This window comes from Herpailurus yagouaroundi, unplaced genomic scaffold (assembly GCF_014898765.1).
Source record: "Herpailurus yagouaroundi ecotype Mexico unplaced genomic scaffold, PumYag 166, whole genome shotgun sequence".
Taxonomy (NCBI): Eukaryota; Metazoa; Chordata; class Mammalia; order Carnivora; family Felidae; genus Herpailurus; species Herpailurus yagouaroundi.
In genome coordinates, this window is record NW_024412407.1 from 33,500,703 (window position 1) to 33,524,246 (window position 23,544).

At 40.5% G+C, this 23,544-nt stretch overlaps 1 protein-coding gene and 1 long non-coding RNA gene across 7 annotated transcripts in view; one reads left to right on the top strand and one right to left on the bottom strand.

The window, feature by feature from the left end:
* GUCY2C (guanylate cyclase 2C) overlaps positions 1-23,544 on the top strand; it is a 146,707-nt gene that overhangs the window by 121,262 nt on the left and 1,901 nt on the right. For all 6 annotated transcript variants that reach the window (XM_040488846.1, XM_040488845.1, XM_040488849.1 and 3 more), the window contains 10 exons: positions 3,072-3,158; positions 4,242-4,374; positions 6,415-6,552; positions 7,313-7,401; positions 9,093-9,184; positions 11,947-12,105; positions 16,028-16,220; positions 17,703-17,877; positions 20,347-20,445; positions 22,092-22,186. In XM_040488846.1, coding sequence (XP_040344780.1) covers positions 3,072-3,158; positions 4,242-4,374; positions 6,415-6,552; positions 7,313-7,401; positions 9,093-9,184; positions 11,947-12,105; positions 16,028-16,220; positions 17,703-17,877; positions 20,347-20,445; positions 22,092-22,186 — 1,260 coding nt within the window. The remainder of the gene's footprint in view (positions 1-3,071; positions 3,159-4,241; positions 4,375-6,414; positions 6,553-7,312; positions 7,402-9,092; positions 9,185-11,946; positions 12,106-16,027; positions 16,221-17,702; positions 17,878-20,346; positions 20,446-22,091; positions 22,187-23,544) is intronic.
* LOC121038887 (uncharacterized) lies at positions 2,864-4,363 on the bottom strand. The gene is made up of 2 exons (XR_005794552.1): positions 4,254-4,363; positions 2,864-3,167 (listed from the first exon to the last, which is right to left on the bottom strand). It is a non-coding gene; the product is annotated as an uncharacterized LOC121038887 (long non-coding RNA).

A 23,544-nucleotide genomic window follows, 5' to 3' on the forward strand; every position in this document is an offset into this window, starting at 1 on the left:
AAAATGTAGAATTTTAAGGTGCATTCATTAGGTTTTTAAAATATAAAACATAAAAGCCTCTCATACTTCTAATTAAAACTTTTAAAACAAAAATACAAAAAAGTGAGGATAAAAAATAAAGCTGTGAAAAAGATATTTTCAGTTGTGAAAGAATACTTCATTTGACTTAAATTATAAAATCTTAAAAAGGAATATTTTCAGAGGCAATATGATCATGAAAATTTGACTCAAAAAGCAAAAACTTAAATAGGACAATAATGATACAAGAAATTATAATTTCCATTACAGATAATACCAGATCAGCTTAATTGTTTAAGCCTCAAAAAATAATCCTTACTGTCTACGTAAATACTATTGCAATGTTAAATGAAAAATGAACATCTTCTAAATTCATTTAGCATTCAACAAGGTAGCATAAAGTTGATAGTAAAATATGATTAAAGAGTAACTACATTTATGAAATTACATGGAAAAAATATAAATAAAATACTAGTAACTCTAAGCCAGTTGTATATAAAAACCATAATATAATCAGATAGGATTAATTCTATGAAAGGAAAAAATATTACTATAATGCATCATATCAAAAGGTCATAGAAAACTCATAATCATTGTAATTGATGCTGAAAATGATCATTCAAATTGGTGCTGATATAAAATAAACACACATTCCTAATAATAAAAATCTCAAGTCTTTCAAAATTACAGCTCTTCCTCAATTTACAATGGGCTTATGTCCCCATAAAGCCATAAGTTAAAAAAATCTTTAAGTCAAAAATGCATTTAATCCCCCTAACCTACCAAACAGCAGGCCTACCTGAAACACACTCAGAACACTTACATTAGCTTACAGTTGGGCAAAATCTTTTAACACAAAGCCTATTTACAACAGTGTTGAATATCTCATGTAACTTACTGAACACTGTACTGAAAGTAAAAAACAGGGTGGTTGTTTGGACACAGAATGGTTGTAAGTATATTGGTTGTTTACCCTCCTGATCCAGTGGCTCACTGGGAGCTGAGCCTCACTGCCCACCCAGCATCATAATTGCCAGCCCTGGGAAAAGATACCAATTCAAAATTTGAAGTATTATCTCTACTGAATGCATATCATTTTCACACCATTGTAAAGTTAAAAAAAAAAAAAAATGCAAGTCAAGCCATCATAAGTCAGGAGCCATCTATAGAAATGTTTTTCCGGGCAGGGCATCTGGGTGGCTCAGCTGGTTGAGCGTCCAACTTTGGATTTCAGCACAGGTCATGATCTTGCAGACTGAGGCCTGCCTTAGGCTCTACATTGACCGTGCAGAGCCTGCTTGGGATTCTCTCTCCCTCTCCTTCTGCCCCTCCCCTGCTTATATGTGCACACGTGTGTGTTCTCTCTCTCTCTCTCTCTCTCAAAATCAATAAACTTTAAAACAACCAACAACAACAAAAAGAAATGTTTTTTTCATATGAAGCCTAGATCAAATCTGATCATTCGATTTCAGTGAAAGGAAATTTTAGAATACAAATTCATAGGGCCTGGTCAAAGGGTTTCACATGGCCTTTTAATCCCTAACATGCCCAGTCAATGTTTAGATAGTGTTTTGGGCTCTCTGCTGTAAGATAGGAAACTTCATTTATCTGAGTGCTCTGGGGCTCCCTTCTAGCATCATGTTGGACAGAAGCTTCTACAAGAAACTGCTCCTTTGTGTCTTGAATCTCAAAGCAAAGGCTGTGCCAGTGCAAACTTTACAGTCCCATCCCCCTCCTGCCCCAGGCTTCAGTCCCTGGCAAATCCCATCAGAACCTACTTTTGTAAGGAAACAAATGGGCAAGTGTTTCCCTAGATAAAAGACAATATGCTTCCCATCTTATAAATATAGAACAACCTTGGCTAACCTTGTTTAGGAACAATTGATTCATTTATGCAACAAATACTCATGAAACATCTAGATATGCCAGATACTGTACTAGATATTGAAGATACAGAACAAAAAGTATCACAGAATTTACATGTCCATAGGGAGAAGAGATAATAAATAAAAATATAAAATATATCATGTGCTAAGGGAAAGAATTACTTCAGAGACTGTCTGCCCATAATTTCCCTCCCTTAACCGGGCCTGATAGCCGCAGCTAAACCAGCCTTATCTGAAATGATTAATGACTACACGCCCTTCACTGGAAATCATTGGTACAGTTCCTGAGTTAAAACTAAAGGTCAAATTGGGCTTTTTCCCCAAACAGGGACCTATTATTAGGTTATTAGAGTTTTACTGTGAAGAATAGTTATTGCTTAGCTACAACCCTGCATCTTCACAGAACCATCATCGTGTTAAAATAGTAAGTTCAGGGGCGCCTGGGTGGCGTAGTCGGTTAAGCGTCCGACTTCAGCCAGGTCACGATCTCGCGGTCCGTGAGTTCGAGCCCCGCGTCGGGCTCTGGGCTGACGGCTTGGAGCCTGGAGCCTGTTTCCGATTCTGTGTCTCCCTCTCTCTCTGCCCCTCCCCCGTTCATGCCCTGTCTCTCTCTGTCCCAAAAATAAATAAAAACGTTGAAAAAAAAATTTAAAAAAAAATAGTAAGTTCAAATTCCTAGGTGGTACAATTCACACAAAATCCAAGAACTCGCTCTCATTGACAGAGTACTTGGTAAATGTAAAGAAAACTCAGAGCTGTCAGCCAACGGACGCAATTGATCCCGTGAGGAAAAAAAAGAGGACGGGATTCCCTAATAGCAAATCCTGCTAATCACTAGTGTGATTTCGGAGAAACAGAACCTGCAGCCCACAACCTGTGATAGCCCGTTCTCCAGTCAGGTGTCTGCTCATTCCTTTCCCCCTGTCTGGCGGAAGAACCAGGATTTAGAATACGATGAGTATCTCCTCCTCATTTTATTATGGCGACAGCCACCTGATGTTTCATAGGAAAGGAAAGAAATACACGTTCAGGAAAAACAGGACAATGGCATTTCAGTTTGCTTCTGAGCCCCAGGCCTCATGATTAGAAGATCATTATTAGCCTATAACAATCTCCACAGGATCCTTCCTTCCAACAGTTTCTTCCTTTTCTTTTTCTGCTGTTCAGGAAGTTTTAAATGACACCATCTCCTACCCTGATGGTACATTCATGGATTGGGAGTTTAAGATCTCGGTCTTGTATGACATTGCTAAGGTAAGAGACCTACAAACAAAAGAGACATTTATGAAAAGTAAACATAGGAAAACAGGTCTAGCAAGTTTTCAACCTCTCTGAGCATTGGTTTCTTTATCCATAAAATGATAAGAAAAATAGTACCTATGTCAGAGGGTTGTTGTGAGGATTTCATAAATAATGCACGTACTTCATGTGATATTTGGTATAAATAAATGTTCGATATCCAAGCTATTACTTTTTATTATTATGTTTTTCCTGCTCTGAACTTGGGGTACACATTTTCATAGACTTGCTGGAAATCAAAATCATATTACGCTTCAGGCAAGACAACAATCTTTTTAAGAGAAAATGTTCAGGACAGGCAACCCTCTTGCTCAAGGCACTAATGAATTTGGACATGTGTATTCCCAGATAGTATACGAAAAAAGGAAGTGGCTGCCAGCGGCCTCATTCAAGAACGAAGACAAGTCAATCCCAAGATTGAGCTGTTTGATACAGCCTTAAATAGCCTGAAAGTCATCTAGGACCAGAATCGGTTTTAAAAAGTATTGTACGATACCCACCCTCTTTGCCACTTTTCACTCCTGTGATCCAGGCTGAAGACCAATTTCTGCAGTGACACCTCTGGCCACCAGAGGGAAGCACAGCAGCACCACACCCCCCCCCCCCCCCCCCCCCCCCAAAAAAAAGGGTCGGGGTTGGGGAGGCTTGCCCTTTCGTAATTGAATTGCCCCTCCCTTCAGAAGGGCAAGTCTGTATTTTTATTGAGGAAGAAAACCAGAAATGCACCCCAGGATCACAGACTAAGCGGTAAGCAGAAACACTTAAAAAAAAATTAGAATCAACCCTTTGTTTCATATTCTGCATAACTGTTTAACCAGAGTCTTTAGACAATTGCCTTTTAAGATGCAGGGCTTAGGCAAGTATTAGGGCATTAACAATATTTTTAAAGGAGAATTAATGGAACTAAATTTAAATTCTCGTGGTGTGATGCTGTCTGCATGCTGAAATGCTTTCAAAACGTTATTACTTTCTTTAAAATAACCAAGCAGCTGAAGAGTGTCATATCTCTTTGTTTCCCTGTCATCTGAAAAATTACAGGGCATGTCATACCTGCACTCCAGTAAGACCGAAGTCCACGGCCGTCTGAAATCCACCAACTGTGTGGTAGACAGTAGAATGGTGGTTAAGATCACTGATTTTGGCTGCAGTTCCATTTTGCCTCCAACAAAAGGTCTGTAAGGAATGCCATTTTTACTAGTTCCCCACTTAAAAAAAAAAATTCTCACAAGTGGTCAGGGAGTGGTGATACTGATCAGAAAATAAACACTTGGAGCCACAAGAGGAAACAGCTGGCTCATTCTCCAGCACTACACCCTTGTCAGTTTTTGCCAGTTTTCAACAAGTGCTTCTTGAGTTGAACAAATCTCTTCTGTGGGTTTCCTTCATCTGTGTGTTTCTGGATATCAGTGAGGAAATCATGAAGAACTTACTGGCTGTGGAAGCAGAACAGGGTGAAAAAATAGAGAAGGTGAGGGTAGTGAGAGACCTTAGAAATCATCTAGTCTAACTCTCTTCCTTGGTATAAGTCAGAATTGAGGCTCAGAGGCTGAGATTTGCCCAAGAAGATAGAATACAAGGCAGAAGACCTATTTCCAAATTGTCATTCATTTGTCTGTGATTATGATAATGGGAAAAAAAACCACTCTTATCAGTAAAATACATTCTTACCTATCCCTTTCTGGATTGTTATAAGGGCCAAAAGAGAAACACAAAGAAAAGTGATTTATCTTGTATAAAGAGCTTTTCATGTTGAACATTTACCCATTCTTTACTATAACTCGGGGTTAAACAGCCTCAGAAATATGGCACTCCCACAAAGCCTCAAAATACCACCTAGATCCAAAAACCTAAATTTGATTTCTAATTCTACTTTGCAATCCTTTCATTTTCTCTCAATAAAGTAAAATTACAATTCTGCCCCTACTTCTTCAGTCACATCAAGCGTAGAATGACACTGGACTCAATCCAATAAGTGCTTGATAAAGACCTACCATGTGTCAAGCATGGTTCATCTGTGGTGGAACAAGTCTCCTTTAATAGATGACTCACCACGACACAAAATCAGATGAATTGCCGATCAAATGCTATCCTCTTAAACATCACTCAGTTATACCTACGAATCTGTGCTGTCGGTTACCTGAAGTTTTAACGTAAGCTCATCCACTTACCTGTCCTCTACCCCAAACCATTAGGATCAATTGTATATGAATCACAAATCACACAAATTAACAAGACATAAATTCAAAAAGGCAATGAACATTTGGATGGAAAACCAAACAAGGGAAATGTGCCTCAGCATAAGTGTATCATACCTCACATGAATTTAAAGATTTTTTTCATTGAAAAAGAAAATCTCAGAAAGTTTAGAAGGAGTTAGGTGATCCTAGAAAACTTGCAAAGGATGGAGAGAAATTGAATGTATGCCCTTGGTGTTACTAGCTAAGTTATGTGATAGGGTCCAAAACCCAAGTGTCTGTAGGAACCAAGCACAGAACACAGGAGCACTTCACTTGTGTGAAGCATTAATGAATAGCAGGCACAGAGTAAAATGTGAGAAAACTGTATGCATTATTTTTTCAAGAATACTGTGGGAACACAAGAAAACACATCTGTGGCCAATAGCTGATTTGGAGGCTGTGAGTATGTCCAACCTGCAAAATATCACTGATAGGCTCTTTGTTTAAATGTGTTTCAATGGGTATGCATATATGTTATACATAATGTTCCATATTACATAATATACATATAGTATACATATTTTATATTTTATAATAAAAATATAAATTTATGTATTTTTTATTTATGAAGGCTTTCATAGGTTTATGCCATATGTGCCACAAGCTATTAAATCCTCAGCCTTTCATATTCTACTGTAGTCGTTCTACAAATATTTGCTGAGCACTCCTATACACCAAGTGCTATTCTAGGTAGGCTCGAGGGTTTTCAGGACTATGATTCTGAAGTTTTACGGACCACATTGCCATGTGACCTCACCCAAATCCTGGCATTATATAGTCAGCTCAAGAGGCAAATGTGCATTCTCTCCCTATCACCAGCATTAGCATAAACCCCTCAAAAGTTTGGGACGTTTAAGTTCAGGGCCACTCATATTCAGGGTGCATGGGATAGGGACTTAAAGAACAAAAGCAGGTTGGAGACCTACGAGCCGCTCAGCTCCCTCAACTTTGCAATCTCAATGCTGAATTCACAGACCTGTGGACAGCCCCGGAGCACCTCCGCCAGGCCAGCATCTCCCAGAAAGGAGATGTGTACAGCTACGGGATCATTGCCCAGGAGATCATCCTGCGGAGAGAAACCTTCTACACGTTGAGCTGCCGGGATGAGAATGGTAAGAGTTGGACTCAGCCATCTGCCCTCTCTGGGAGCCTGCATTCTAGGCTGACCAAGACCCTCATCTCTTTGTGGCCACAGCTCAGTCCCCTCATCCGCAGAAGTAATGGCATATCTCCACTGCACGTCACACAGGGGTATTGGAGGGGTTGACAGGAAGAATGGTAGAATGCTCTGAAAAGCATATAACATACCAGGTGTCAGTGTTACTGTCGGTTGAAGACTTGCCTTACGGTCTCCCCCCTTCCTTTCTGATTCTAAGAAAAGATGTGTGTCTGTTTAACACCTGAGCTACATCACTCTCGTGGCACAACATATGTATTTTAGTTCTTACTGAGAGAAGATCTATAGTTTTTGTCACAGGTCTTCTCAAGGGGGAAATGCTTCCTTCCATTCATCCAACCCTTGCTTACTGTGTAATTATTATGTCCCAGGTCTTAACTCTCTGGAGGGTGGGGGTCTAAGGGATGTAGAGAGGGCAGGCTAGACTCTTGGAGGAAACATACTAAAGGTGGTGGTATTCAAGTTAAGTTTCAGAGACTTAGTAACCTTAACTTAAGCTAATAACCCCCTGGGTATAAGTGGGTATAAGACCCCTCGCCTGGTGGTTATTCATTCTTTGAGTGCTTGCCTGGGCTCTGCCATATTTTCACTGGGTACCCATCCAGGGTGGGTGAACCAATTCAGGGTCTGGCTGCTGCTAAAGTTTTTTCATGCTGTATTCTTTCTTGTAATTTGCATAATTCTCATCCCATCAGAGAAGATTTTCAGAGTAGAGAATTCCAATGGAGTAAAACCCTTCCGCCCAGATCTGTTCCTGGAAACGGCAGAGGAGAAAGAACTGGAAGTGAGTGTGTTTCCCTACATGGGTTTTGTGTGTTGCCATAACAAATTGCCAGCAACTTGGTGGATTGAAACAACAGAAATTTATGCCTTATAGTTCTGGAGGCCAGAAGTCTGAAATAAGTTGTCAACAAGGTCATGCTTCCTTCAGAGGCTCTAGGGGAGAATCCATTTCTTGCTTCTTCCAGAAGCTTCTGATGGCTACTGACTTCCCTTGATTTGTGGCCACAACACTGCAATCTCTGCCTCCATGGTTCCATTTTCATCTTTTCTGTCTATTGTCCCTCTACCTCCCTCCTGTATAAGGATTCATGAGACTACACTGAGCCTAGCAAGGTGGTCCACAATAATGTTCCCATTGCAAGGTCCTTTACCGAATCACATCTGCACAAACCTCTTTTCCAAATAAGGTGACTTGCACTGGATCCAGGGGCCAGGACTCAGACATTCTCTTTGGGCACCGTCATCAGCCCCATATCCTTTTCCACCTCTCCCACCTCAAGACCTGGCTTCTGAAGCACATATGGCCCTCTCAATTTTTAGGAGCTAAAAGATCAAGATGTCCATGTCATATACTTCTTAGGCTTATAAATACCACCTACTGATTAAAAAATGAATATGCCCACATCTAAAAATAATAGAAAAGTATATAGTCGTCCCCCCTTATCTACAGGGGATACATTCCAAGACCCCCGGTGGATACCTGAACTGCAGAAAGTACTGAGCCCTCTATATACTAGGATTTTTCCTAGACATACATACCTTTGATAGAGTTTAATTTCTAAATTAGGCACAGAGACTGACAAGAATAACTAATAATAAAATAGAACAACTGTAACAATATAACAATATACTGTAATAGAAGTTATGTGAACATGGTCTCATTCTCAAAATATCCTTTTGTACTGTGCTCACCCTTCTTGTGATGACGTGAGATGATCAAGTGGTCACGTGACGAGATGAAGTGAGGTGAATGACGCACGCACAGGCCTTGTGAGGTTTCACTAGGTTACTATGGACCTTCTGACGATTTGTCAGCAGTAGGATCATTTGATTCCAGACCATGGTTGACTCAGACAAGGCGGGACTGCTGGGAATTGGAATCTTCTGGGGTGGAGCGTGAGCACAGGAAACTGGAAACCTCTCGGGGTGATTCCGCTGGTCGCTGTGGTTGGAAGCCCTTGCGGAAGAGATTCACATTAGAGTCACTGCCTCATACCCACTGCACATAAACCCTGCAAACTTCTGTAAAGCATTTTCTGCCAACAATCCAGCCCCATCCAAACCCATATCACATTTTTCATTAATTTAGGGCCCAAGGGACGGGTGAGGCAAGGTGGTGCGGAGACAGACTGAGGGGAACTAAGTAATCTCAGCCTCATTGTCCGAGTTGAGATGTTTTAAAAATACTCCCTACCTCGGGGCGCCTGGGTGGCTCTGCGGGTTAAGTGGCCTACTCTTGGTTTCGGACCTGCGTGGGGCTCCTCACGGACAGTGTAGAACCTGTTTCACGTTCTCTTCTCCCATCTCTCTCTCTCTCTGCCCCTCACCCTGGATTCAGGCTCTCACTCTCTCAAAGTAAATAAACTTTAAAAAAAAAAAAAAAAATACTCCCTGCCTCAATTACTCCCATCAAGGGAAGAGAATAGGAGAAGATACCACTCCCTGAGCAAATCCACCCCTTCTTTCTTTCAGGTCTATCTACTTGTAAAAAACTGCTGGGAGGAAGATCCAGAGAAGAGACCAGATTTCAAGAAAATTGAGTCTACGTTGGCCAAGATATTTGGGTATTGCTGAAATTTTTGCTTTTCCTCACTTATTTCCGATTTTTCTAATAATAGTTGACACCCAGTGGCACCTCAGAATGGAATGCCTGTTCTAATGAAAAACCCCAGACTGCAACCCCTGTCTCAAAAAAATTAAAATGCGATGGAGACCAACAGACCATTTTCTCAGGGAATAATCACTTGAAAAGTTAAATAGCCAAGGGCAAAATTACCTGATTAATATATAAACTCTGGCTGATCATAAATATGTCTGTTAAAAATCTAGTTCCCTGACCCTTCTGGAGGTAATTAGAAGTCTAGCACGAGTCCTGAGTATTTGCAAAGCCACTAGATCATTCTTAAGATCAAGAAGCTCTTAAAATCTTAAAATCAGAAACTTTGGCCCTAGGTGCTTAAGCCTTGTGCCATGAATCAGATTTTAATTCAGGGTCCAAAATTTAAAAAAAACAAAAAAAGCACACAATTATCCAGTAAGGTTGAATTCTAGATTTTCCGTGTTTTCAGTTAGAGTGAAAAAAATAACAGTGAAGAGATTAGGAGATCCAGCTTCTAGACTAGGGTCTGGTAATAGCTTGCTGTAGGACATTGGGCAAAGTGCTTACCCTAACTGGATGTCAATTTTCTTTTTATTAAAACTGGACTTGAATAGGATGATTTCTGCAATTCCTTCCAGCTCTTGTTTTCCATACTTCTCATTAAGTCAAAGATTCAGATACTTATGGAACCTAAAAGCCCAGGGCTGAGATGAGGTCAAGTGAAATCATGAAAGTGGTCATTGAAGGGTACATCTAATCTGTCATTTGTGTGGAAGGAGCAGAAAATAACAAATGATGTAATTCTTGCTCATTTTTTAATTTTTTCACAGACATTTTACTAAGATCCGATGAGACTGTATATGTGATAAGTGAAATGTAAACTCATGAAGATAAACTGGGCCCCTGATACATAGCCTTTAATAGAGTGGTTCTCAAACTTGGCTGCCCACTGAGATCACCAGGCAGGAGGGGGTGGGGCAGGAATGTTAAAAAAAAAAAAACAACAGTGCCTGAGCCCTGCCCCAGAGAGTCTGACGTAATTGGTCTGGGGTGCAGGCTGGCATAGGGGATTATAATAGCTCCTTGGGTGATTAGAATATGCAGTCAGGGTTGAGAAAACTGTTTTAATTGAATCAATTCATCACAAAGGGAGATCATCTATCTTTATTCTTTACACCTGCTCCCTCACCCAACTAGACTCTATACTAGTGGCTTCAAGGAAAAGTCCCTGGGGAACTTGTTAAAAAATAGTTTCATAATCCCAGACCTAGCGGTTTCCAGTTATGTAGGTCTGAGGTAGACTCAGAAATGTATTGAAATTTTAACAAACATCCCTCCCCACCTCAGGGGATTATGATGGAGGCCATCTTCTCCTTGAGGGCAGAAGTGGTAACTTAAATCGTTGTTGTAATAATGAAATAGTAGTATTTATTCAACCCCTTCTATGGTGCTGTAGATGGTATAAACATTATCTCGATACTGAACAACCTTACAGACAATGTACCTCCTGACTGAGCTCTGCACCAAGGCTTGCAATGTGTCCCAGCGTCGAAGAAAGCTGGCATCTTCTCGAAGTGTCCTTGGCCTAACAAGACCATCCAGAGTTAGGTTTTGTGCTTTAGGACCCAGTCTTTCTTTTCTTTTTTTTCATTTCTTTTTTCTTTTTTTTAATGTTTGTTTATTTTTGAGAGAAAGAGAGAGAATGTGAGAGGGGGGTTGGCAGAGGGAGACACAGAATCCAAAGCAGAGGACCCAAGCTTTCTGTTCTAAGGAGAAAACAGAAGGCTCAGCTTTGCTTTTCTCGGTCCTTCTCTTATACTTGTATTTATCACTTCTAGTGCCTTAAAAAAAAAAAAAAAAGATTCTCCCTTTATTGTAAATCGTTATTAAAATTTTTCAATTTTAGAAAATAGGAATAAGCAAACAAAGGAAAAACATCACCTATTTCTCAATAGATGGCTACTGGTTTTCAAAAATTAAAATTATAATTTTTGCTGTTTTATCAACTTTTCTACTTAATATAGAGGTAGCGTGTTTCTGTATCTTTAACTGTTCTAATTTGTATTTTATACAACGCATGAATATTCCATTGTGTCATAATATTTTCGTTACGTTTTGTTACTCGTTTGGGTTATTTTCAAACACTTGCCGTTATAAAGACTGCTATGACTTTTCTGTAGTTACCTTTCAGCACATTCTTGTGGTTTCCTATGGCTAGTTCCTAGAAGTGCTGGTGAACTGATCAGTGTGTGTACTTTTAAAGCTTATGACACATTTTGCCACACTGCCCTCCAGGAAGGTCATAGTGGATGTTTTTCCTCCTTACCTCCACTATTACCATTACTCTAACATTTGGTTTTCTTTTTTAAAAATCTTGTGTCTATTTCTAGGGGCGCCTTGGCGGCTCAGTCAGTTAAGCGACCGACTTGGTTTCAGCTCAGGTAGTGATCTCACGGTTTATGAGATTGAGCCCCGCGTCTGGCTCCTCATTGACAGCACAGAGCCTTCTTGGGATTCTCTCTCTCTCAAAATAAATAAATAAACTTTAAAAATATATCTTATATCTCTTTCTATTTCTTTAATTTCTCCTGAGGCTAATTTTTTTTAACGTGTGTTGACCGTTTTTATTTTATTTTTTGCTTTATAACTTTTTAATCACATTTGTCCACTATTTTACTGGATGTTTATGCTTTAATAATTTGTAGCAACTCTTATTACTACCTACAGCCTATTTCACGACAAAAAAAATGAAAGTTATATGGACACCTTGATCCGACGTCTACAGCTGTATTCTCGAAACCTGGAACATCTGGTGGAGGAAAGGACGCAGCTGTACAAGGCAGAGAGGGACAGAGCTGACAGACTCAATTTTATGTTGCTTCCAAGGTAAGGCAGGTCCTCTTGCCGGTGTAGTTTCTCATGATTCCACAGCCATGCCTTCTTTCTTATAGCTGAAAGCGTCAGCATTTTCTTCTAGTATTGTTTTGTTTCCCTTGTATCTACATAAGATTGTTCCCTTTTGCACATTCTTCAACAGATTATTCGGTTAAAAAAAATACACATACCTTGCTAAGACTTGTTCTGGTTTGTACTGTAAATATCTAGAAGAAAAAGATTATTTTCTTTTAAATTTAAATTTTTTTTAAACGTTTATTCATTTTTGAGAGAGAGGGTGTGAGCAGGAGCGGGGCAGAGGGAGAGGGAGACACAGAATCTGAAGCAGGCTCCAGGCTCTTGAGCTGTCAGCACAGAGCCTGACGCAGGGCTCGAACCCACGAACCCATGACGTGACCTGAGCCAAAGTTGGACACTCAACCAACTGAGCCACACAGGCACCCCCAAAAAAGTTATTTGCAAGCGGCTGTGTGTTGCCCCAGAAAGAGTATGGGCAGTGGAGTTAGCACGGCCAGGGTTCTAACACTTTGCCACTTTTACTAAGTCTGGGACCTGTGGTAGGTCACTGTCTGTCTCTCCCTAATCTCAAAATGGAAATTAAAATTTTCCTCTGGATTCTGTGAGCCATAAGGCACTTGTAGGCACTAACTGCCCATTTCTTTTCTTCTTTTCACCTCAAAGTAGAAGCCAAATGACACGGAGTAGGAACAGTCATTAGTGGAGGAGGTGGGGGCCACATATCAGATGCCTCATCACAGAGGCATCTATGGGCTGGCGTCTGTTTTGTGAAACAGTATCACAGCCAGGACATAAAGAGAAAGGAAGTAAAGTTGAAATCCCTATACAGCTTAAAGTTTTGTGAGTGTTAGTACTCAGATAATAACAAAGAAATGTTAAGAGAAGCAAGAAGTTAAAATGTGGAGCTAGAAAACAGACTTTGGCCAAGGGGCCCTTAACTGTCACAAGTGAGCGGTAATGTTCTCTTCTCGTTCAAGTAGATTAAACTGTTTTGTTAGAGGAAGCCTAAGCTAGACAGTCCAACATTGGGTGAAATCGTGGAAGCTGAGGTCAGCTAGGCCTGAATTCAAACTGTGTTTCCACCACTGACTACCAATGTACAGTCTTGAACAATTACCTACATGATCTAAGCCTCAGTTTCTTTTGTACCTCACAGGCTAGCCCTAAGAATTTCCTGAAATAGTGCTCAGGATATAAGGTACTTAGCCCAGAGTCTGGAATGTCCATGGCTGTTATTATCGTACATAATAGCCATGACTTTTATATATAACTTGTGTTCATTATTGTTTTATTTTGAGCTCATGCTTCATTTACAGTATCAGCTCTATGTTAGTAAAAGGATGATTTTGAGATTGTATGAGCTATTTTCTCAATAGAACAGTTTCTCTTTGACAAACCCAAGTGACGAGGGTAGGAGTTACCAACATGCTGTGTTCAGTCATCTGTGCCTGAAGGAGGCCTACTGCAGGACCTGTGTGTCCTCAGAATGCCAAGGAACAGCCTGGAAATGGTGCCCTGGTAATAGGCTGGAGCCCTTAATATTCCCATCAGAGATTGCAATTTCTATCAGAGCTTCATAAATGCTAGGTTTAAGATGCATACTTCCTTGCCTGGCCTTTAGTGCTGAGTTGTAACAAAAACAACATCCAGACAATCTGGCTGCCTTTCCCAGGGTGTCATCATCTGTGGTTTTAACCAATACTGTTACTCAAATGATTTGAAACAGCTGGCTCACTGCCTCAGATTTTTATCTTACCTTTGCTGTAATGTGCCACTTTGATCACTAGATGGTAGTTTTAACTTTTGAGTATAGTTGACATACAATGTTATACTAGTGTCAGGTGTAGGACAGAGTGATTTGAGATTCTGTGTATTACTCCGTGCTCACCACAGTAAGCGAAGTTACCACCTGTCACCATACAGCGTTATTGTTACAATAGGTCTCCCACCCAAGTACTAACCAGGCTCAACCCTGCTTAGCTTCTGAGATCAGACGAGATCGGGCGTGTTCAGGGTGGTATGGCCGTAGACATATTGTTACGATAGGATTGACTATATTCCCTATGCTCTACTTTTCATCTCCAGGGGTAGATGTTTTATTGGATTGCCACAGGTTATATAACACAGATCTCTTCAATAGCTGCAATACACCATGATTCCAGTGCAACTGTCTGATAATTTATGTAAAAATATATTTGTAAAAGAAAATTAAAATGTACATGAACAATAACTTAGAAGAATCAAAAAGAAGTATTTACAGCAAGATTGTCAATAAACTAAGACTGCATGTAGGAACCAGATTCTACTTAACTGCTTACTTAAACAGTGCCTCTTGGCTTTTGAGATGTTAAAATAGAAGTTTTGTCTTCTTGTGGGAGGCCTTTCTAAGACATTTACTGTGTTTGCTAATCTGTGTCAGCAACAGCCTGTTACCAAAGCTCACTGTGTTAAGTCACAGCCCTTCATTTATCTACCAACATTCGTTCCTCTCTTTGTGTACTATTTCCCAAGCTTATATGACTTTTCAGATATAAGCAGTAATATGAAGGGCAAAAATGGTGAAATATCCAATTTTATGATTACATTTATGTATCCTTCAAAAAATTTGCACCCTTATATTGGGCATGTCAAGAAAAACCACCCCAGAAGTGACCCCTGAGAATCCAATCAGCCACACCAAAGGGGTGTTTCTTAAAGGTCCCAGGCTTTGTCATCGCACCAATGGAAAAAAATTCCCTTGATGCTTTGGAGGTTCTCAAAAGGAATGTTGCCTGTCCTTGTGGTTAATGAGCTGTCTTCTGGGAGAATGGAAGACATTGCTATTTGGACACAATTGGCATACCTCCAGATCATCCCATCTCCATGAATATCCAAGGTCTGGGTCGTGGAGGAGATGCTGTGCAATAAAAAGACTGAAAGGCGGGAGGATGTTGTGAGTTCTAATACTGCTTCAGTTCTAATACTGGCTGTGGGACCTTGTGAAAGTCATACTTTTTAAGCCTCAGGGTTATCAATGACCTCTATGGCACCTCCCAGTGGCCATGTTCTGATTCTAATGGTTCCATACTTGAGTCCTTTACAGAGCCATCCCAAGGGCAGACAGGGAGCATCCAGCCTCATGTCGGTTCTACTCCATTTAGGCAATTGGCACATCAAGGAAGTGCAGTTCCTTCTTACGGTTCTGTCTTAATTCTGAGTCTGATATACTATTTCTCCTATCTCTGCAACAGAGATATTCTTAGTTGCTTTTATTTGACTTCTGCAGTTTTGCCATAATTTTAACGTGTGTTTACATGGTGACTGACTTTGCTTTTTAAAGGACCCAAAAACATATCAAATGAATTCTCGTTCAGAATATATCAAAGTTAATTTTTAAGTGCATTGTTCCTTTATAGTGAAATTAAACAATACCATGTTAAATATGCTTGGGATACAAAACCCTTGGCTCTGATGAAAAAGCCAGATCTGATAGCTGTAGTGATTTAACCTCTTACATTAACAACACACTCTCCTCAGCTTCTGGATGTAGAGCAACATCTAGAAGAAGCTGACAATCAACAAAGTGGTAAAAAGTGGACAAGTATGTATACATATGAGGGTTACGTAGGTACTAGAGTTATATGTACGTGCATATAAGGGTTAATAGCCAAGTACTAAGTTAATGCTAAACCTGCATATATACATCTGAGTTCAAATACATGTATCATATGTGTATGTATATATTCTATTCCTATATTCAGTATGTGCAGCCTATCTTTGCTTCCTAGTCACTCCTTTCAGTGGAAATCCCAAATCCTAGGATGCTTTGTGGACAATTACTACTGTCTCACAGATTTATGCGAGATAAGAAAAAAAATTACTGAAGTTGAAGGCATTTTTTCCCTTTCTCATCTAGGCTGGTGGTCAAGTCTCTGAAGGAGAAAGGCATTGTGGAGCCTGAATTGTATGAGGAAGTTACAATCTACTTCAGTGACATTGTAGGTTTTACCACCATCTGCAAATACAGCACCCCCATGGAAGTGGTGGACATGCTCAATGACATCTATAAGAGTTTTGACCACATTCTTGATCACCACGATGTGTACAAGGTAACCACATCACCTCCCAAGCTAAAATGATTGTACCACCCCATGTCAGCAGAACCCGAGTTGATTGGTTCCTATTATTACTCAGCTCTTATCCTCTCTAAGGTTTAATGAATTTGTGGTTGAACACGAGCTAAAAGTGAAGGGAAGTGAAAGAATAAGAAGGGTCAGAAGTCAAAATGCCCACATGACTTTAAGAAGCACTGTGAAGGAAACAACATAAAGGTCATCAGGAATGAATTTTAGCTAATAAATTTAGTATTCTCAAATCACCTTTTAAAGAAATGGACAGTGTTTAGACTGATTGCAAATGAAGCGGAAAAGACACTGGAGTTACAAGTAGAAAAGGAATCTGTTTTTGTTGTTGTTGTTGTTGTTGAAAGAACAAGCATCATTCAAAGAAGATTAAAGGAAAACAGGGAGAACACCCTGTAAGTTCAGAACTGGATCTGTTACCTGACTGGTGGGCTGACCAGTTTCGGGCTAATATTGCCTGAGTCAGAAGAGTAAAGGACAATTGAATTCCCTCATTTTCATGTTGGAAAAGTAGCAGAGCATATGGAGCAAATAACTTTAGAAATAGAGCTCTTCATTCAAATCCCACTTGGCCCTACCTAACTGCGACCTCATAAAATACATTTAACTTTACCTATCTGTAAAACGGGATGATAATAACACCTAACTCAATGGGTTATTGTGAAGACTATTGAAATAAACCATATGTCTGAAATACTGTATCCTGACAAGTAAAGTTTAAAGGTCACTCATGTGACAGTCTGTCATAATGGTTATTACCCACATAGAGGTGTCCCTTTTAGGGTCTGTCCTAGCCCCATCTTCACCCTATGTAGGCCAGAAAGTCATATTAACAACAGTTCTTGTTGGACAGAAAATGGTTATGCCTTGCAGAGACGGTTGGCAAAGAGAAGTTAACTAGTCAACAAATGTGAACTATATGACCATGACAATAACATTAAAAGAGAGGTCATTTACAAAGAATTATGTTGGTAGGATACTGCTGATACAAATTTGCTTATTACAAGAAAAGTGTTTAGAATCACCATGCTATAAGAATGTGCATTACATCTTGGAGGAACCTACAATTAATTTTTTTTTTTGTCAAAAAGGATATCAAAAATAAAATGTTAAGTGCTAAAGGTGACTTTTCTGGTAATTAAATGTTATACGCCATCATTCAGATTATAATGTAAACTTTATAGAATTGTTACCACATCTAGATTACTTATGTTATTATAAAGTACTCTCATATGGTCAAAATTACTTATCATTCATTTAACTAGACTATAAAACCGTGAAGAAATTTGCATAGATCTGATCTTGAACTAGTTCCAGAAAAAGTGTACAGGGCTATGCTCCAACTGGGTTCTCAAAAAGCTTTTGTTTTGATACGTAGTCAACTACTTGTTTTTAATTTCTTGTGCCTTTTGAAGGGATAGAATCACTAATGAGAAACTATTTCCACAGGTGGAAACCATTGGTGATGCCTACATGGTGGCCAGTGGTTTGCCTAAGAGGAATGGCAATAGGCATGCAATAGACATTGCCAAGATGGCCTTGGATATCCTCAGCTTCATGGGGACCTTCGAGCTGGAGCATCTTCCCGGTCTCCCAATATGGATTCGCATTGGCGTTCATTCTGGTATGGAGTTAAGCATTGTAGCAAATGGGAACATATAAACTTCTGTGCACCAACTAAATAAGAAAGGATAAAGGGTCTTAAGATGTGATTGATTTTCACATGAAGTTCATCCCATTACATATCCCGACATAATGAGGCAATCCTTTGAGAGTTCTAGGGAACACCACCTTTTACAGCACCTGTGACTCCTGGAATGCTAAACACCAACCACAGACTGAAATAACAGCCTCCAGATTTCTTCCTAAGTCCTCATATATATTATTTATTTCCTCCCCATCCCTTCTGTCTCCTGCCCCCAACTTCTGCACATTTTTTTCCCACTAAACTTTTATAGTATCCGTCATGGATTAGATTATCTACAGGGAAAAAAATAGCTGGTAAAATTCCTATAATGAAAGGCATTTATGTCTGCCTCACCCCCCTCAGTAGTACTGAAAGTACATGGATCACTTCACAGACCATGAAAGATACTCAGCCAGGAATGTAGAGATTTGAGAACATGAGCTATAAATGTTATAGAAAAATATAGTTGGGGAGGACTCAGAAGTCATCTGGATTAATCCTTTATCGGGCACAAATTATCTTTATACGTTCCAAGACAAGTAATAATACAGCTACTTTTAGAATAATTCCAGGAGTCCCTCAAAACTTAGTTTCCAAAGCCAACTCACTCCATCATTAAATAGTTAAAATGATTAACAGTCTTTCCTTGTGTTAAATCACACCTCCCTATACTTTCTTGCCATTGCTTTTTTCTGCCCTCCAAGGCAGTCTTGAGTCTGCCCTCCAAGACTCAAAATACAGAAAACCCAAGATCACTCCAGACTCTGTGGCAAGAACCAGATCACTGCATTTGCGAAAGTCATCCTGTATCCACAGTGCCTAGCACAGAGCCTGCCAGTAAATATTTCTTGATTTAGTAATGAACCAGTGATATTCTCAAAGTAACAGTAAATGGAAGTTAAAAATTTCTGCCATGTTCACTCTTCCCCAATCATGTCCACAGCCATGTGTTAGGGATGTTTCTGTGTACACAGGAGGGGACTTCTCCGGCATTTCCCTAGCCAGCAACAGCACGGGGTCCCTTTTCTGACCCATCTCAAATGCCAGGCCTGAGGGACAGCAGCAGGGCTGACTGAACCAAGTCAAGGAGGCTGACTGAACCAAGTCAACCAAGTCTGGTTCTTGGCCCAATCTCTTTTCCCCTGTGACCAACTCAATGTCTGAGCTCAGCGCCTGGGCCCACATGCCACCACATTGGGCTGCAATGATAATAGATATTAGGCACACATACCTGGAGAGGTTTAGGGCTAAGAAATTAGGAGGTTGCGGTTAAATACTGATAGTTGAAAACAAGACTTAATATCTGCAGGAATTTCCTGCTACCAGGCCCTTCCCCAGCTTTATCTACTCCATTTCTGAGGTGAAGAGTCACCTGTAATTAGACCTAGCACACCGAAGGCACAGATCAGAGATCTCCTGACCAAGTTGCAGCCTCTGTTGCTCCTTGCCTTCTGTAGGTAGTTCTGTTTTTGTGTGTTTTTGTTTGTTTTTCAGTTGGCTATTTTGTGCTGTTTTGCATTGAACCTAACAAAGAAGGGCTCGGCACTCAAAGGAAGATCCAGTATTTTTATTCTTTTTCAATGTGTGTGGTCAGAGAATTTGTAGGATAAATCTACAAAGGAACTCATACAGATCAAAACCCAATAAGCCAACTAGAAAATCAATAGCTACCGTTATCCAAAAATCCAGTTTTGCAGTTTCTAGATTCATCTTGAACTTCTAAAATGTGTAACTCCTTGCATTCAGTCATTTCACACAAATGCTTCATGAACAACCCTTCTTCCCTGCCTAACATCCTGCTGTGCCCAGTCTTGCTTTGGTTTCTGTTCTTGTCAGGATGCCCTTGTGCCACAGCCCTCCCCACCCCCATCCCACTGCATTTCACCTAACATGTGAAGTGCTCAGAGATGATTATGCCAAGTACTTGTCTTCCGGGTTCTCCATCATTGGCTCACCAGGCCAAGAAATGCTACTCTGAGTAAATAAAAATAAATTAAAACAAAATTTGGCCATTGAGACTTCCAGTGTACCAGGCCCTCCAGCATTTCAGAGCTCAGGGAAGTGTGGTGTGGGAGAGTCTCCATTCTTCCTGAGAGCCTTCTATTGAAAATACTAAAAACGACTTCCCACGTTTGCAGCCTGGATCTCTGGATATCTTCTTGTTTTGTGCAAATGTACTTTTCTGTGCTAGGGCAGAACACCTTCTAGAAGCTTGTCTTGTTCCAACCATATTTTTCTCATTGAATACATCCATTTAAAACAAAAGCCACAGCTCCTTTTTCACACTGCCATCCACTTCTACGTAAAATGAAGGATTCGGCACTGTGCCTGAGAAAGAGGCTTACCCACCTTAACTCCACGCTGTGATTTCTGCCACTTCCACTTCCTGCTTTCTGTGCATTTCAGGTCCCTGTGCTGCTGGAGTTGTGGGAATCAAGATGCCTCGTTATTGCCTATTTGGAGATACCGTCAACACAGCCTCTAGGATGGAATCCACTGGCCTCCGTAAGAAAGGAGATTGCTTTTCTTAGAGGAAGCTTGTGGCTTCCAGCAGAGGGGAATTACAAAATAAAATGCACAATAGGGACATACAAAGTACAAAGGAGATGAAGGAATGACCTTTCACATTGACTGGACGTGAGCCTGTGTCAATACAGTCCTTGCTGCATTTGCTTTTATTGTTACCATTTACTGAGAATTATTGTATTCTTACTTTTTAGCTAAGTGGTAGGCTATTTCATTAGTTTTGCTTCATTTGAAATGCATTCAGGTATGCTCTACTTGGAATAGTTATGAAAGTTAGCATAGATCCATGCAAGTTAAAAAAAAAGATTCAATGGGCTAGATATGGAGCATACACTGGTTCACTTTCCTGTTCCAATTTAGTTTGCCCAAGAATTGGTTTTCGTAAAGAAAAATGTAAGTATTTATTATATGCAAAAGCCTATATTGCATTTGCCTGGCAGGGCAGAGACACCATGAGCTACATGTAGTAGATGCTCCATAAATATTGGTGACAGCGATAGTAATAGAAATATATACAAGAGAGAAAGAGGGTTGCCCGGATGGCTCAGTCAGTTATGCATCCGACTTTGGCTCAGGTCATGATCTCACGGTTCATGGATTCGAGGCCCACGTCGGGCTCTGGGCTGACAGCTCGGAGCCTGGAGCCTGCTTCGGATTCTGTGTCTCCTTCTCTCTCTGCCCCTCCCCCACTCATGCTCGCTCTCAAAAATAAATAAGTATTCAAAAATACAATTTAAAAAAAGAGAGAAAGAAAGCTTTGATAGGCGTGGGCGGAGCTTACAAAAACACAGGTGGTAGAGTGGTATTTTGGTAGTCTACCGACAGCCTGCTACTGATTTGTACTAGAAAATCATGGTGTAAAGGAAGGAATAAGGTTGGGGCCAGACGGATTTGGTTATAATTATAACGACAGAAGTCACTATCTAAGCTGGGGAGGAATCTACCTCATCTTTCTAGGCATCGGAAGGCTGAAGAAATAAATTGAGGATGGGATACCAAGCTTGCTGGAAGGGTTTCTGGAAGGAGTTGATGTGATATATGCTAAGCCTCTGATACATGGCAGACAACATAGGATTGCGATTATTCGTACTATTGTCATTGTCTGTGGCACCCATTGAGGGAAAGTGCTGCACCAATGGTGGACCACAACGGGGAATGTCTTCACCAACTATTTATGAGAAGGATAATAGTATCCTCAAAGGGTAAAAGTTAAAATCATGACCCTCTAACTCCCTCCTGAGTCTCTACCTTGCTGCCCACACTTAAGCTGCTTATTAGAACTTATACACAGGGACCCAAAACCAAATTCCAGCTGTCAAGTTCCATACCACAAACCAAACCCAAGACAAGGTGCAGGGGCTACCGCTCTGTGCTAGAGTGAGAACCTGTGGAGCACAACCTGAGGAACCCTGTCACTCAGCACCCCAAAAAGCAGTGCCAGACCCTCTTTCATCCCATGTGTGATATTTATCTCACTGATTGTATTTTTAAGTGTTCTTTCACTAAACCATCTCAGTTGTCAAGAACATCTGTAACAAATGTCCTGAATCAAGTGGAAACAAATGTGTTTGTATAATATTCTTTAAAATGGTTGAGATTTTCATTGATCTGTTTTGCATTTCCAGCCTTGAGAATTCATGTGAGCGGCTCCACAATAGCCATCCTGAAGAGAACTGAATGCCAGTTCCTATATGAAGTGAGAGGGGAAACATATTTAAAGGTAAGGGATCCGCAGGCAGAAGACCCAGAAAAAGCACTCACTTTGGCCCACCTCCTTGGAGAATGGACATCCAGTGGTCAATAATGTCATCTTCAATGAAGATGAAGAATCCTTTTCTGCCCTCCCCAGAGTGATCACTCATGATCCCCTGTAGGAGAAGCCACCACCAAAGAATGTGAACTCAGACCCTTTAAATATTTTGAACTAGGGCCAATATGTTATAAAATGTCACCATCATTTCTTCCACATGCATCCAAGTTTTGTCCCCAAGTCCTCCTGCAAAGCCGAGAGCTAAGGTGTGGGACAGGACTTATTTAACTTAAGTCAAAGCCCCCATCTCCTCACTCACTTCCAGGCTTTCACTGCAAGATGCTGCTTCTGTCTAAAACCACCTCTCCAGGGATTGCTTTACCATTCTGAAGCTGTGGACCAGCTGTGGTCCCCAGACTTCTGATCCAGTGTCATCTGGGTGCTTTCTAAAATATAGTTGCCCAGACTCTCCACCAGGCTTGCTGCGGAAGGCCCTCTGTGGATGTAGATCAGGAATCTGTATTTTTAATGAGTGTGCTCAGTGATCGGGACGTACACCAAAGTTTGAGAACCACCGGTCTCTCCTCTCCACCATGTTCCTCACATTCAGGACAACTACCCTCCAGAGCCACCAGATGTCTCCACTTGGCTCTCAGGCCACTTTTCAAAGGTCCTTAGAATCTTTTCACGATTGGTCTGAAGCCAACTACCAACTCTAAAATGATCTGTCTCCAGGAGCCACAGTGCTTCTGGCCTTTACACTGTGACTGCAACTTGGAAAAGCCTCCTTTCGTGTAGACGTGTCCTAATATCACACTTACTTTTTGAGTCCTCCATAAATACACTTTCTATACAGAACATTGCCACCCGAGTAGAAGCGGTATCTAGATTACTGTGGTCCAAACACAGCCAGCAAACTACTGGCTTGAAAGATGAGTGATTTTTCATTTTTTTTAAGCTTAAGGTGGGGAAACTAGCAAAGGGCTAGTTTTTGTGACAGAATCTTGTGGCGAAAAGGGCTAGAAGAAAATGTAGGTGATGAAAACCAGTTGAATTTCTTGGCGAAGCAGGATTGTACCTCAATTTCCTTCTTTTTTAATTTAGACTTCTTACGATGTTCCTGTAGTGACATTTTGAAATGTCTTTGGGAAAAAAGAGAACTCTTCTTTGGAAAAAACAAACATGTCTGGGGGGTGAGAGGCTTATTTTCAAAAAGGCACTTGGAAATGAAGATCTGTCTAGAGAGGATGAGAATCACATTGGGAACATGTGCTGTGCTGAAATGTAGGCAGTGATAAGAAACATGGAAGGGAAAGGTCTCTTGGAAA